Genomic DNA, 14,569 nt, shown 5'->3' on the forward strand with positions numbered 1-14,569 from the left:
TAATCTTGCAATATTTCTAGGTTATCTTTTTATATTTGTTGTATTTCCAAGTATCTTCTCCCAACTGCTGTGCTTTGAAGAACATGGTCTTCATACAGGGAATTAACAGATGAAATGTTTCCTGTAGATGTGGTGCTTAGGGACACAGTTTAGAGGTGGACTTGACAGTACGAGGGTAACGGTTGGACCCCATGATCTTAAAGGTCTTTTCTAACCTAAATGATTCTATGATTCCAAGGCGAACCTCCTGGACCACAAATCAACAGCAAGATCTAAAATCTACTGAACATCACATTTTTGCATTAAAAACAAAAATTAAAAAGAAAAAAAAAGACAAGTTTCCCCATAGCTAATACATTTTTTTTAGCTCTCCCATTTTAAGTAGCAAAAAAATCTCACAGCAAATCTGCAAAATAACTGGAAAAACACGGTCATTTTTGCTGTAGCACCATTTGGAGATGAAAAAAAACGCCTTCCACTTTTCTTATGTTCAAGCCAAAGGAAGAATGAAAGATTAACTTTAGCATCTAAAGAAGCTATGTAATTTTGATTTAGGACAGATTACCTCATACTTGTCTGGAACTTGAACAAATGAAGACTAAAAATGCAAAGCATACGCAAGAACAGCTGTGATTTCTGACTTCAAGCCTGTTACCCTCTTTCCCTAAAGCTGGTTCATTGGAAGAAGATAAGATAAGACTGCCCAGGTGCTTTAGGTTCCCTTGCAATACAGTGTATTTTCAGCATATGACCCCATTAATTATCATAAATTAAAGTTTAAATAACTTTATGATTGGCCATATCCGTAATTTAGAAAGTCATAACATATAGTTATCCTAGGTAAAAATGCATTATAAATACAAATGTCATTTAACTTTTACAGTGGCACCATTTATCAACATTTTTATAGTTAAAGGATTTTACTGTTTGCAAGGCAGATCAAATTTATATTAATGACACATTCACATTCTTCATACCAGACTCCTTTTCATCAAGTCAGTCGGTAAAAAGTTCATGCTTACTTGATACTAAAACTTAGCACATCGATAATTTACATCCCTGTAATGAAATCCATCTGAAATTACTTTGGGACTTTCACCAATAAACCCATTTTAATACTTTTTTGGTCTACCGCTCTCCTTCTCATAAATTCATTAGACATTTCTTGCAAGTCCCCAAAAGTAAGATTCACTGGGAATACAATTACTAGATTCATGATTGGAAATGCAAGCTTCAGTATCTATTGCTGTGGACCTTCTTGTTTAGTTTTTAAATTTCAACACACTTGTTCTTTTCTGTTATAGTTTCTTGGTTCTGTAATATTTCAGAGGAGTGCAAGCTGACATCAGCAATTCTAGCTGAGACCCAAAGAACTAGGTGGTGTGCTCTCTCCAAATCCCCCTTCTCCATTTCCATGCTTTTTGACACAATTTGTCTCCCCACTTGTTCTTGTCTTTCCAGCTCAATACCCGTTGACCTCTCCTACCATTTCCATCCTGTGATATCTTCTGAAGGACTATCAGTAAGTTACTTTTAAAATTAAACCAAACAGAACTTGCATTTGATCAGTAAAAACTAGTAACAAAAAGCCTCTTCCCCCCACTGAAGGAGCAGAGTCATTCCATTCAAAGAGGGCACAAACCAAAAGACAGGAGGATCTGTCTGAACAAGTGGAAGCACTTTGTAACTGTGAGGATGACCAACCACTGGCAGAGGTTGCCCAGAGAGGTGGTGAAGTCTCCATCCTTTAAGATATTCAAAAGCCACCTGGGCATGGTCTGGCTCTGAGTGGTCCTACTTAAGCAGGGAGGTTGGACCAGATGATCTCCAGAAGTCCCTTCCAATCTTCCGTTCTGTGAAAATGGCACCAGCTGTAGCTACTATTTTTAACAACAATTGGAAGTAGAGGCTATTTTTGAAAGATTATAATTTCTCGTGCCACTTTCTACTGAAGAATGTTTAGGGGACCAGATAAGAAATGCAAGTGTATGTGTGTGCACACATATGAAGTGTGTAAAATAAAAGTGGGAAAATATTCATAAATCTTTAAAAAGTCCATACACACAATTTCACAGAAATAGTGAATGAAACATGAGAAGTCTCCCATTTTTTTACTATACTCTTCTAGGTAGGGAACAATCAATTTTTACTCAAATAAATTAGCCAATGTATTGATGAATTACCCAGAAAATAGTTTTTATGTTCACAAAGGGAGTACTACTGTTTTATTTGTAAGAAAGACAAGGATGCAAGAACTGAATTAAAGAACACAGCTTTAGTTCAGAGCTGAGACAGGTAGGCGCAGGATCTACAGTTAAGGTAGTTCTCCAGCTTTGATTTATTCTTTATTTAGACCATGCACTGAACTATCATAGTTTCAAAAACATCCTCGTGAACATATGATACACCAGAGTAATTATTACAAATATTCTAATTAAAATAGGAAACCTGAAGATTGGTTGTTTTATTGGTCATACACCTGATGGAAAAATTTATGATGACTCTACAAAACATTTTTGTTTTTACAAAACTATCTACACAGATTTTTATTCACATTGATACTTTCAGGATGTTTGGAGCCAAAATATATACCATGTTTTTGCTATGTCTTTTTCTAGCTAATACTCTACATTGTAGTTTTATGCATATATATATATATATATGTATATTTTTAAATGAAAATATAAACACAGAAACTGCAAGCCAATTTTGCAATGTTTGCATAACAACAACGCTACTGGTAGCATCAAGAGCTCACAGTCACGAGCATATCAAGCAGAAGTCTAGACAGTATTCACATGCCACTGGTAGGAACATGTATGGTAATATAATAATGCTAAAAAAATATATACTATGCTAATTTAAAACTCCCATCTTCAATCTTGAGGGAAGACAGGATTGGTTTGTCTTTAATTTTTTGAAGCTTTCTGCTTAACTCAAACTTTCAGTAATTACTGATAACTTTTAACTACATTTTTAAAATGTATTTCTATGCCTGATTACAGAGTATCTCCTTCCTAATAGTTCTGGCTTCTGAGGCTTGGAAATGTAGGCTTGCTACTTTGTTAACTCCTAAAGGGAATCCTTGGCAATTTTTCATAAATCTTGGTAGGGTAGGATAGGGATAACCCTCAGATTATGTCAGAAAGGACATCAAAAGAGAGAGATGTGGTAAACGTAGATACAGAGTACCTTGAAATTACAGTGACTTAAGACTGAGATGGAAACTTTCCTGGAAGGCAGGAAAGGAAAAAGGAAAATAAAAGGTGCTGTCACTTCACAGAGTGTGTGCGTGTAGATGCAAAACCTCACCACCACAACAAAAAACATCCTCATGATTCAGAGACCAGCTCAGACACAGATGTCTGAATATCCACCCACGATGTGGTGTTGAGGCACATGGAGGAAATCACACAGTGAAAATAAATAGGGTTTTCCAGTTCATGTGCTACATTAAGCAACTGACAACTCAAGAATGAAGGTCAGCTATTGCACAACAGTCAAAGATGCTTTCAGAAGGGGGAAACCTTTTCCCTGTTCTTATAACTTTGGCAAGTTCATTTCAATTAGATTGACACTTTTGATGACAGATAAATAGATTAGAGATATTACATGAGGTCTTGAATTCAGTGACACACGAACCCTCCAGGTATACTTAACAGAGAGCTAAATTCTTATTACCTTCAGCATTTAACGACCACAGAAGAAATTAATCACATCATATAGTCCTGCTCTTCTCAGTACATAAGCTGGACACTGTATTAAGAGCCTATTTTCTTCCTTCTAGGTTTTTCTTCTTGAAAATAAAACAGTAAGTAGATATCACCTGCTTCATCAGTGGCTTTAAGAACATTTACCCATCAGCAAAGACTTAAAAAATCCTATACAGTATTTACGTCCTTTACATGCTATGAAGTCTTATTCTTTATCAGGTATTAAGAAGTTAATTTTTATCACTTGAAGCAGTTGCTTATGAAGTCTATAAAGGACAATAATTTTCTATTACCCTAACAACTAAAGTCAGAGAGAGGAAACATCTACCAGAGGCCCTACAGCACAGATATCCTGATTTCTTTTTGTTGAGATACTCAGGAAAATCTAGCTATACCATAATTAACATAAATCGGGAGATGGCAGCCAAATGCTCCGGTACAAAGCTTTAAAAATACAGTCCTCATGAAAATCCTAGTCCTTAATCAAGGAAATTACTCCTAAGAAATGCCCCATAATCAATTCCTGCTTCCTCGCCAATCTACCACAGTGCCCTAAAGCCACTTCTCCGTCACTAAAGACAAACCAGAGGCACTGCTGAGTCGACAGCCCTGGAGGTACCCACAGGGACACAACTGACCCGAGTGAAGCGTACTGTCCTATGGGGCTGTCAAAGCCTGATGACACAACCATGTTCATCCTCCAGTACAGAAGAAACAGGAGGAGGTTTACATCAATTGCATCTGTGTCCATTAAAACAACAACAAAAAAACCCAACCAACCAAACAAACAAAAAAAAGCAACAGGAGTAGAAAAGAAGCAGCCTGATTCAGCAGTGGTATGAAACAATGCATCATTTAGAAGGTGTACATGGGAAAATACCCTGGCATATACTATAAAAATTATACCACGCATAACTGGAGTTCATTCAACATTTTTTTTTCAGATTAACAACACAAAACTTTATCAACAGCAGAAAACACACAGAGAGACATATGTGTATGTATAAATTTCTATTAAAAAAACTCATATATTTTGTCTTTTTTGTTTATATTTTGTTTTGTGTTTTCCTACCTTCCACTGCTCTCTTGAAGAAAACTTTACAGCTGCCACATGTAACCACCCCATAATGACATCCAGATGCCTCATCTCCACACACCAAACACACTTTGGAAGGTCTTGAAGATCCAGTTGATACACTTCTCAATGAAGAGCTGGAGGAAACAAAAAAGAAGCAGAGCAGCTATGAATATTTCAAATCACACTGGCCGTAATGCAAAGTTCAATTAAGAATTTATAACAGGTATATTGCTCAAGGCACCTAACAATTAGGAAACCACAACTCTTTCTGGTTGAATATAAGAATTGCTTTAATTAGCAAGTGCAGTATTTTTATTGTCTGTTTTAAAACACCCATAATATACCAATGTTAATGCCACAAGTTACCACAAGGACAGTGGATTTTATTGGTAGCAGATGATTAAAACTGAAAATAAACAACAAACAAACCAAACAACCACTCTGGCTGTGACCTATAAATTTTCTGTTTGTTTCAAGCCTTTACAGTCAAGGAATCCCTGCAATAAAACCACTAAGGCCATTTGATGAAGTAGCACAAACTGGTATGCCCTCTCCTGCCCACATTCCTACTGTATTAACCACTACAGTAGTGCTTGAGGAGTATCTAATATTTCTGTAATTTGACAGCTTACTTCCAAAGTAGGTTTGAAGCCATTTTACATTCTGCAAATACAGAAGACCCTTACATACAACTGCAGGTGCCAGAAAAGCAGCACTGGAGGTTCAAACACCATCCCAAACTTTTGCAGACCGATGCATGTTGTAAACCCAGCTTTAGCCATTTTAAAATGGCTTAGCTTTCTTAAAGCATGGGGCATTTTTGTTGTTGTGTTTTAAAAACCACCACTCTCTGAAGACATCTTTAGGAAGTATTTTCCACTGGCAACTCTAGAAGACAGCGCTCTTCAAAAACAAGTCACATTTCATGATGCAGTGAGTCTCTTCCCTCCCTTTTTCCACCAGGAGCTGGAAATGCCACCCTTGTGTAATGGGCACACCTGGAGAAAAGTGCTAGATGCTGAAGGAGACAGAAGCTTTGGATCCCTCCCATGCCTCTGGAGGGCTGAGGAGAGTCTTTCCTTCCGTACAGCCTCTCTTCTCCAGGTAAATGTGACTTCTTGCATTTTTCCACGTTATCTCTCTGAATGCTGCCAAACTAATACAAAAACAACCCTAAAAGACTTTAAGCCAGTGGTGAAATAATCTGATAGTTCAAATTGCAGGTCATATGCTATTTGTTGGCCAGTTACTGGGAAACGAAGCTCACAGGTAGTTTTAATTCAAACATAAGATAACCAGCCTGATTAAGAAATTTAAAGTATGCACACATTGCCCTTTTCCAATTTTCTGTCTTCCTTTAAAGAGATACACAGAGGCCAAGTGATTTATCCAGGGGCACAGCATGAATGTCACTCCACATCAAGGACTGCAAGTCTCCTGGCCTGCAGCTTTACTGTAACATCAAATCTAAATGTCTTTTAAAATGACAGCATTCGGATACTAATCAAAATGTTCCAAACAGTACTTCTGCTCGTCTGCTCTCTAGTCTGTTACATTTACGAGTTTTATTCCTCATGCTATTTATACTTTCATTACATAACATCACACTACTTGGTAATTGCTAGGTGATGGCATTAGCTCATCTGTTTGAGAGACAAAGGAAAGCCTCACCAAATGGGTGTTAAAATAAGTTCTGTGTGCTCAAGTCACTGTCACACCTTATGCATTAATCTATCCTTAAGGAAAGGTACCTACTTCAGGATTAGCCAAGACTGCGCTGGTAATTCAGTGCTGCATTTGGATTTGTTTAGGCAGCAAATGGGACTTTCTCCTTCCAGCACATTTCATACATCAAGCCTCTCACTAAACAAAACTCCTCAAAAGGTGTCTGCTTTCTAGAGAAAATGCCAATAACCTGGAAAACTAACTCCCTGGTATTTTTTTTCTTTTACTGCAAACACAGTAATTTGTCTGAAAAGGGAAACATTTCAAGTCTGACATACCACCAAAATGTCTTGGGGCATTTGTAATTTTGATGCTGCATGTTCCCATTTCTTCCTAAGACCAGCAAAAATTTTCCTAGTCTTCATACCCTGAAAAAGGTCAGTGTATTTTTTTATTATTATTTTACAAGGTAACTCTGTTAGAGAGCTCTTCCTGTGAAGAAACAAAGGTTTGCAGGGTATCAAAGCAGTGTGCATGGGGTTTTTAAAATTTATACACACACACGCTCTCTCTCTCTCCACTGTGTAAGTATGTAGTATTTTTAGTTGAAAATAAATTGTCATGTAGGATTTGCAGAAGGTGGGAGAGACTCATTTTTAGATACAAGCTACCCTATAAAATTTTGCTTACGCAGAATTATTGGATAAAAAAACCTAGTAAAGACACATTGAGACACCAGTTGATCCATAACTATTATTAAATGCCTACCAAAGACACAATCTACAGCATATTTTACACAATGCTTCTCTAAACAAAGGGCTTGAATGTAGCTGAAAGGGGAAGGTACAGCTTGAAAACAAAGCATTTATTCAACTACTCAGCCACAGCAGCACAGGTAGAAACTTAACATTCTGGAATAAAATTCAATTAACTCCCATACATCCTTTTAATCAGTTTAAACACAGAACAGGTTAAAACACAAATGAGATATTTTCATTCTTAATAGGAGTATCCAACATGGAGCAATTCTCAATTATTCTGTTGCAAAGAAACACTGGTATTACCTGTTGCCACTTATATGTCCTTCAACTTGTGCCAGCTTAAGCTATGACTGTCTTCTAACGAACAATGTTTGGCTTATTTTTAAAATCTCTTATGTTCTCGTTCACCCGTGCTACACCAAAGTATTTGCCAATTGAAAATGCTGTCAGTGTTACCTCATACAGAAGCTAAAGCGGTGTTTGTACATAACTGCAAATAATAGAAGGTTGAGTTAAAAAAATACACTCAAATCATACTGCTAAACCTCAGTTTAAGTCATTCTCTCCAGGGAAGCTACTCTTTCTCAACAAGGCAGGGATGGATGGTTCCACCTTTTCCTCCTCAATCTCTCTTACGTTTGCGCTGTCACTCTTTCCTTAGTGACCTGACCGTGGTGAAGAAGATCTGACTGGCGAGCAAACTACTTCTCATTTCGAGACCAGATATCCAGCGTTTGTGACAATCAAACAGACTCTATTTATTCCTCACTTCTGTTAAACCGATTATTTAATTAATCACTATAGCTCTATATCCTATAATATGTATAGGGATAAATGCTACACTAAAAATCTCCCACATTGAAAGTGCTTTTCATGCATGCTCCAAGTTAAATATTTCCCTTTTAATTTATTTTCCACAGAAAAATCCCACAAATTTTATGAAGTAATCTTAATGTAAACTGGTATTTTGGAAAAGTTACAGGCAGGGAACACTTAATAAGTAAAAACTAAGTGTTAAATTCAGTTGATTTTAACAGACATATACATTAATTTAATTTTACTTTCTTTTTTTTTTTTTTTGGAGATCAGTTTCACATTTTTTTACTCCAGATGAGAAGTTTAGTTAGAACAATCTAGATGATTTAGGTAATGCATGCTTCTCTCTTTTGAAAAAATACAAGAGCTGGTCCAGATAAGACCAGATACCATAAACAAAAATCAGGAGCTTTACAATTTACTCCCTGGGCAGCAATTATCCTGTTGCCCAATAATTATTTGAATGACACCCTAAATCTAATGTGGGCCATAGCAGGCTTGAGTCTTAAACTTTAGACCAAGTGAAAACAGTTTGCACAGTTGCCCAAATCCAAATGACAGTCTAACGAGTATTGTTCTGATGTTTAATTTTTTTTTTTTAAACTGTCACACAATGGACTATTGTTGACCCAGAAAATTTCTTGTGGGCAGCAAACTGCTCACAATATAAACTTCTAACTGAAAACACAAGAAATATGAAAAAGTGTCACAGAGCTGGCTGCTCATCGCCGTGTTCAGAAGCCAGCGGTTTCCATAGGCTCAATGGGTGTTATTACTTTCACGCCTCTCTCATATTTCCAATACAAAGAAAGAAAACCAAACACTCTCCCCCACTTATCCATGCACACGGACACAGTCCATAGGATTAAAACACAGACGATCTGACAGAGCATACATATTTTATCACAGTGCTTTTAAAGCCAAGGGCAGCATGGAGCAGTTTAGCAATGCCAAATGTATCTTTCAAATGATTTGTAAAATGGTTGCTTAGATAGCTCCACTAGCATTTGTCACATTGTGGCTATGTGATTAGGAATAAGCCTGATTTATTATCTTCAAAAGTGCAAATGCTGGCAGCTAAATGTTGACCTTGACTAGCCATTGCCATCAAGCTCATTTGTGTCTCTGCAAGTTGGCTTTAGTAATAGTTATACGGAGTATTAATTAGAAATAACAGATTTTGTAAAGAAGAGTCAATAAACCCACAGATAATCCAGCATTTTAAAAGCTGATTATATAGGTGATTATGCTTTTCAAACCAGATGTCATACAGGAGCACAGTTTAAACAAACGGTGCCTCTCTGATGAAAAAATGAGGCACTCCAAAGAAGCATAAGCCACAATGTGAATCCCAAACTCATTTGTTCCAAGTGCTTTTATTATCATGAGATTTAGACGAGTCCTCCTTAATTCCACATCATTGACTTTTTCATATAGAAATTTTCTGGCAGCAAAACAAAACAGAAGGAACCTGAGTACATATCAATAAATAAAGTTATGTAAAAACAAAGGTAAGAAGAAGTTGAAATCAGTGTGTGTTCACCAAAAGAAACAAAAACACAAAAAAGCTTTAAGAGGAAAAATAGTCAGGAGATTCAAGCTGTAGACACTGCCAGCATCTTCCTTCTACCCTTCTCATCCTGCTTCTGAAGGAGTGTAATCTCCAGACCAGTTTCCAGCAAGAGACACCATCTGAGGACTGGCATATGAAAACACAAAGATACTGAAACCCTCCTGCAGCCCAGAACAAAAACTCTTTGAATTCAATGGCATTTCACAACCATGATGTGGACAGTCTGGCTGAGCACGGAGACGAGAACCTGGCCCACCTTTCATACCCCAGGAAGCCTGGACAGTCGGGAAGTGGCCAAGAGTTGACCAAGAGCCACCCCAGAGCCCCCATCGCTGCTGGAGCCGCCGCAGCAGCACACCCATATGCTTGGTCCTCACCAGGCTCAAGGCAGCAGGTCAGCCTGTGCCAGCCAGGGGAGACAAGAACCTCCCCCACTGACCAACAATATATCTCCTCACAACCTGGCTCTACAACCAAGAGGCTGATTAGCAAGTTTATGCTACCCTTTTTCCCCCTCCTTGTGAATTTTTCCTGGTTTTTACACCTTATGTTACATCCCTAAGTTCTTCCTTTCACCACTTTTCTACCAGCTCTCCCAGTATCTTCCTTTCTTTAACTCATTACTCACTCAGCCATCCCAGTAGATAGCATAACCATCTCCTCTTCACATTACCTCTATTTTTGTGCATGTTCACATAGAAACAATAATCTCACTGCCTAAGATAACTCTACTAGTTATTTACAAAATATTATACTGCTCAGAAGTTGTCCAGTAGATTATTTGACCACTACACAATGATGTTGGTCATGACTTTCACCAGCAGCAGGTATCATCTCCCAGATTTTGCTCCATGCTGATAGTTTTACTTGTATTTTACAAGTATAAGTTCTTCATTGAGTAGCCTGAATTTCTTAAAAAGTTTCAGTGCAGGTAGGCATCCTGGCTCTCTCCTACAACTACCTGCATAAAGCAGATTAGCAGACTGGAAAATGGTATTTCTTAAAATGTCGAACTATATAAACCAACATTCTTGTCAGCAAACCAAGCAAGCACAGAGAAGTGAAAAGGTGCAGAGATGAAATGATCAGATTTTCAGAGAAGGCGGTCACATGGGACCCCCTGAACACTGAGCAAGGAAAGGACCAGTGAGACCGAACCAGCCCTGAGCATCGGCAGCAACACTCCTGCCTGCAAACAGGGAAATATTGACCCTCTTGACGTTTGGCAGAGAGGCACGCAGATTTCCAAATAACCCAGCTGCAAATTCTGCTGGCTGAGTTTCTCGTGGCATTATCCCGCTTCTGTGGGGACAAAGACAGATGTGACAAACAGTTATGTTTCCTTGGATAAAACAAGAGGACTTGTATGGCCACTACCAACTCCCATACCTGCAACCTTAAAAAAAAAAAATGCTAAGGCTCATTTAGCTATTTTTCTAAGACTAAACCTTAAAAACAAACAGCAAACAAAACAAAACCAACCAAACCCAACCAAACAAAAAACTCCAAACAAACAAAAAACCCCCCACAAACTTCAAGATTCAGAAATCTTGAACAAGGTCTAAATATTTTAGGAAAGATAACTGTGTACTTTAGTGCGTATTAGGGATGACAAGCGTAACATAGGAAGCAGTGCCTGCTTACTCTGACATGTGGAGTATTGTATCAGTCCATAAGAGATATTAAAGAAAAAAAAATATTTCCCTAGCCACTTATGTCTTCTCTCTACTGAATAACAAAGATAACATGAAGGCATCCACTGAGAATACTTTTTCAACGTGAAATGTTCAGGAAATTCAATTAAGGAAGAAAAAGAGCCTAGAAAATAGCATCTTTTTGTGCTATAAATTATTTTTGAAACTTGTTGAACTTCAGGATCATGAAGGTCTTATCTGGATTACCATTAATTCACTTTTGGTTTTTTTCAGCTAATGATGAACTCATGCAATCCATTATTTCACTGTAATTTTATGAAAACGGACCAGTATCTCACCAAAATAAACTTATTTTGCCATCTATGACTTCAAAGGTGTATTTTTAAGAAATTTAAACAAACAAAACCCCTAAACCAAAACAGACAGACAAACCCCAATACACCTAACAAATTCAGCACGTTATAATACATTTCATATAGTGATTAGTCTCTTTTTTTTTTTTTTAGCACAGAGGTATTCTATTGAAAGACAGAAAACTCAACTGTTTGAACTTCAAATACTACAGCACTAATACACATGTATAGATTACGTACTTGCTGCATTTTTTTTTTTCTCTTAAGAAATGCTTAGTACAATTGAATGTGAAAACTGGAGGGGAAAGTACATTTAGTTAAGAGAAAGCAAACCGAGAAATCAGATGGCTTCTTTCCTCACCAGCTCCAGCTTTCACATTGTTACTTTATTTAGCCATGCCTAAGAGTCATGTATCATACTTTCATACCTGGATCTTAATTATGGTAACAAGCAAACTCTGATGAGCCCTGATAGCAGAAGAGTCTCCACCCTTCCTTATGCCCCCTCTGCCCCCATCTCGAAAGGGTTCACTCAGAATTTTGAAAAAAGCATTTAAATTGCAGTGTTTATTCTGCAAACAGAAGCTGATGGGCTCTCCTGTGCTGTAGTCACCAGTGAGTAGGTTCCTGTATTTAGTTTAACCTCAAGGCATATGTTGATTTTATGAAATGAAGCAAGTGTACTAAGCTCCTTCAATTTCCATTTACCTCAGTGGATGCTGACGGGACCCAGCGTTTCCCTCAATCCAGCTGTAAAGCCTTGACTTTGCCTTGACCTTCTCTACTGAAATCTTTCAGTAGCAACTGTAGTTGGCTATCCAAATTTTACCCCCAAAGCTGCTGTGTACAGAAAAATACTAACTTAGGCATAAATAAATGTGTGTTCTGGTGGACTGAAACCAAGGAGCACTTCTGGGGAAACCAAACTACTTTTTTAATCCACTGATTCAGTGATCAGAGAAGTACAATGCCTTCCTAATATTTTTCTGCTGTGAACTTTTCCTCTAACTGCTGTCACAATGTACCAAGATCCAACCACCCCAGGAAAATAAAATTTACTTATTGTGCAGTTCTTTAGAATGTAAGTGTAGTTATCTATTGAAATGGAATGGTTAACCTACACGGGGAATTCCCTATCGGGAGCAAACATCCAACTTTGGAAGCCAGAGAACAACAGTAAAGCCTCACAGCACATTTGCTCTAACTTTTCATATTTGGTCCACTTATAGAATTAGCACAGTTTAAATGCATGCAATGTTGGTGTTTGTCCTGCTGATTATAAGCTGCTATGTATTGTGTAGCAAGATAAGGCAGGAACAGTTTATCTGGAAAATTATCTAGTTAATTATTGAAAGTCTCTTGGGGAGGGCAAGGGATTCATTTAACTTTTTATTTTCATTTTCCTGCTCACCTGCCAAGACTAAAAGACACACAGCTTTGAAAATCCAGTTTTTTAGAGCACCATCTCATCTTCTGCCACCGAAAAAATATGTAAACTAATTATGCATCCTGATCACACTCATACAAGAGCACAGTAGCATTTACTCGTTGAGACTCTGCTGCCTTCTTCGTCAGCAATGTTTTAAAACTGCATAAAGTACAGTGATTCAACTGGGTTTCACCTGCTGATGGGGGCACAAGTGGAAAATAACTGCCCCGAGGAACTGCAAACTAGACAAGACTGTGCAACTATTTTGCTCTGCTGTTGAGGATTCCTAAGAAAAATTGAACAAGCAAGGAAGAAAGAAAAATATAAATACAAGCCAAATGGAGGGAAATGCTACAAGTAATAACAACATCTCTTTAAAAAGCCTTCTCTTTTCAAAATAAAGCTGACTACTTTTTTTCAATTTCTTCCCTCAGTGCCTAATCAAGCAACTCCTAAAAATACCTGCTTTTACTTGAAACCTTTGTTTTATAAAACCCTTATTACAGCAACCTGCAATGACACTGATGACCACCAGATTATTGAACATTTTCAACCTTAAAAAATGTCATTCTGATGCTTAGACAAAAATCTATCTGATATGTCTGGCACAGGCTTGGCTCCATAAACCCTAAAAGAAAACTGTATCAAAAATACTGGTTTATAACAGAAGCAGCTTGGTCAAGTTGTATGTACTTGCCTATTACAAACTATTTGTTTTATCTTCGAAGTGGCTGATATGCTTATAGAGAAAGCCACCATAACCATAATGCCCTAACCAGACAATATAAAATGTTTACAAGAGTTCTGTAATCAAGTAAAATAAAAAATGAAATATTTCAGAACAGCAAAAAGTAAACTGAACTGCCATCTCCAGTCTACTGGGGACTAAAATACCACAAGAGAAAAACCTCCAGAGCAACCAGGAAACCATAGGGAAAAAATGCGCCAAAACACACAAAAAGGTTACCATGGGAACAAAGGCTATTTTCCAACTTGTCAAATAAAAGCCCCAGTATGGCAGACCTTTACTGATAAGAGCAATCCCACAGGCTTCAAAAGGCAACATGTATAATTATTACTTGACCTGAAAGAATCTAATAAGGGTGAAAGAGGAGGTTTGCCCTTTCAACTCCCTGTGTCCCCCACACCCAACAAGACAAAATTAGTATCCATGTTGAAAGCATCTTAGCATTACAGTACCAGTGTATGTTAGGCTATAATTCCACATAGGAACAGAAAATAGAAGTAGGGAAGTCTGCACACTAATCTAAACTTCTAAACAGGGAAAAATGAAAGGCAGCAGACAGCTCACAATATTATTTAGTACAAGTTAACAACACAGAACTGAGTAATAAGATGCGAGCCCATAAGCGCATCAGAGACATTCCTGACATGAACAGACTTAACTGCCTTGCAATGTGCAGAAAGTTCTGTGTGCACTTGTAAAAGGAAGGCTGGAAAAAGAAATACTCCACCAAATATGATCTTATTATACTAATCAAAAGGTAATAATCCTTAATAAGGTT

At 37.6% G+C, this 14,569-nt stretch overlaps 1 protein-coding gene across 3 annotated transcripts in view; it reads right to left on the reverse strand.

The window, feature by feature from the left end:
- NR3C2 (nuclear receptor subfamily 3 group C member 2) overlaps nt 1–14,569 on the reverse strand; it is a 204,189-nt gene that overhangs the window by 86,221 nt on the left and 103,399 nt on the right. For all 3 annotated transcript variants that reach the window (XM_082050436.1, XM_082050435.1, XM_082050434.1), the window contains one exon: nt 4,786–4,925. In XM_082050436.1, coding sequence (XP_081906562.1) covers nt 4,786–4,925 — 140 coding nt within the window. The remainder of the gene's footprint in view (nt 1–4,785; nt 4,926–14,569) is intronic.

The sequence above is a fragment of the Streptopelia decaocto genome (assembly GCF_964273445.1).
Source record: "Streptopelia decaocto genome assembly, chromosome: 4".
NCBI lineage: Eukaryota > Metazoa > Chordata > Aves > Columbiformes > Columbidae > Streptopelia > Streptopelia decaocto.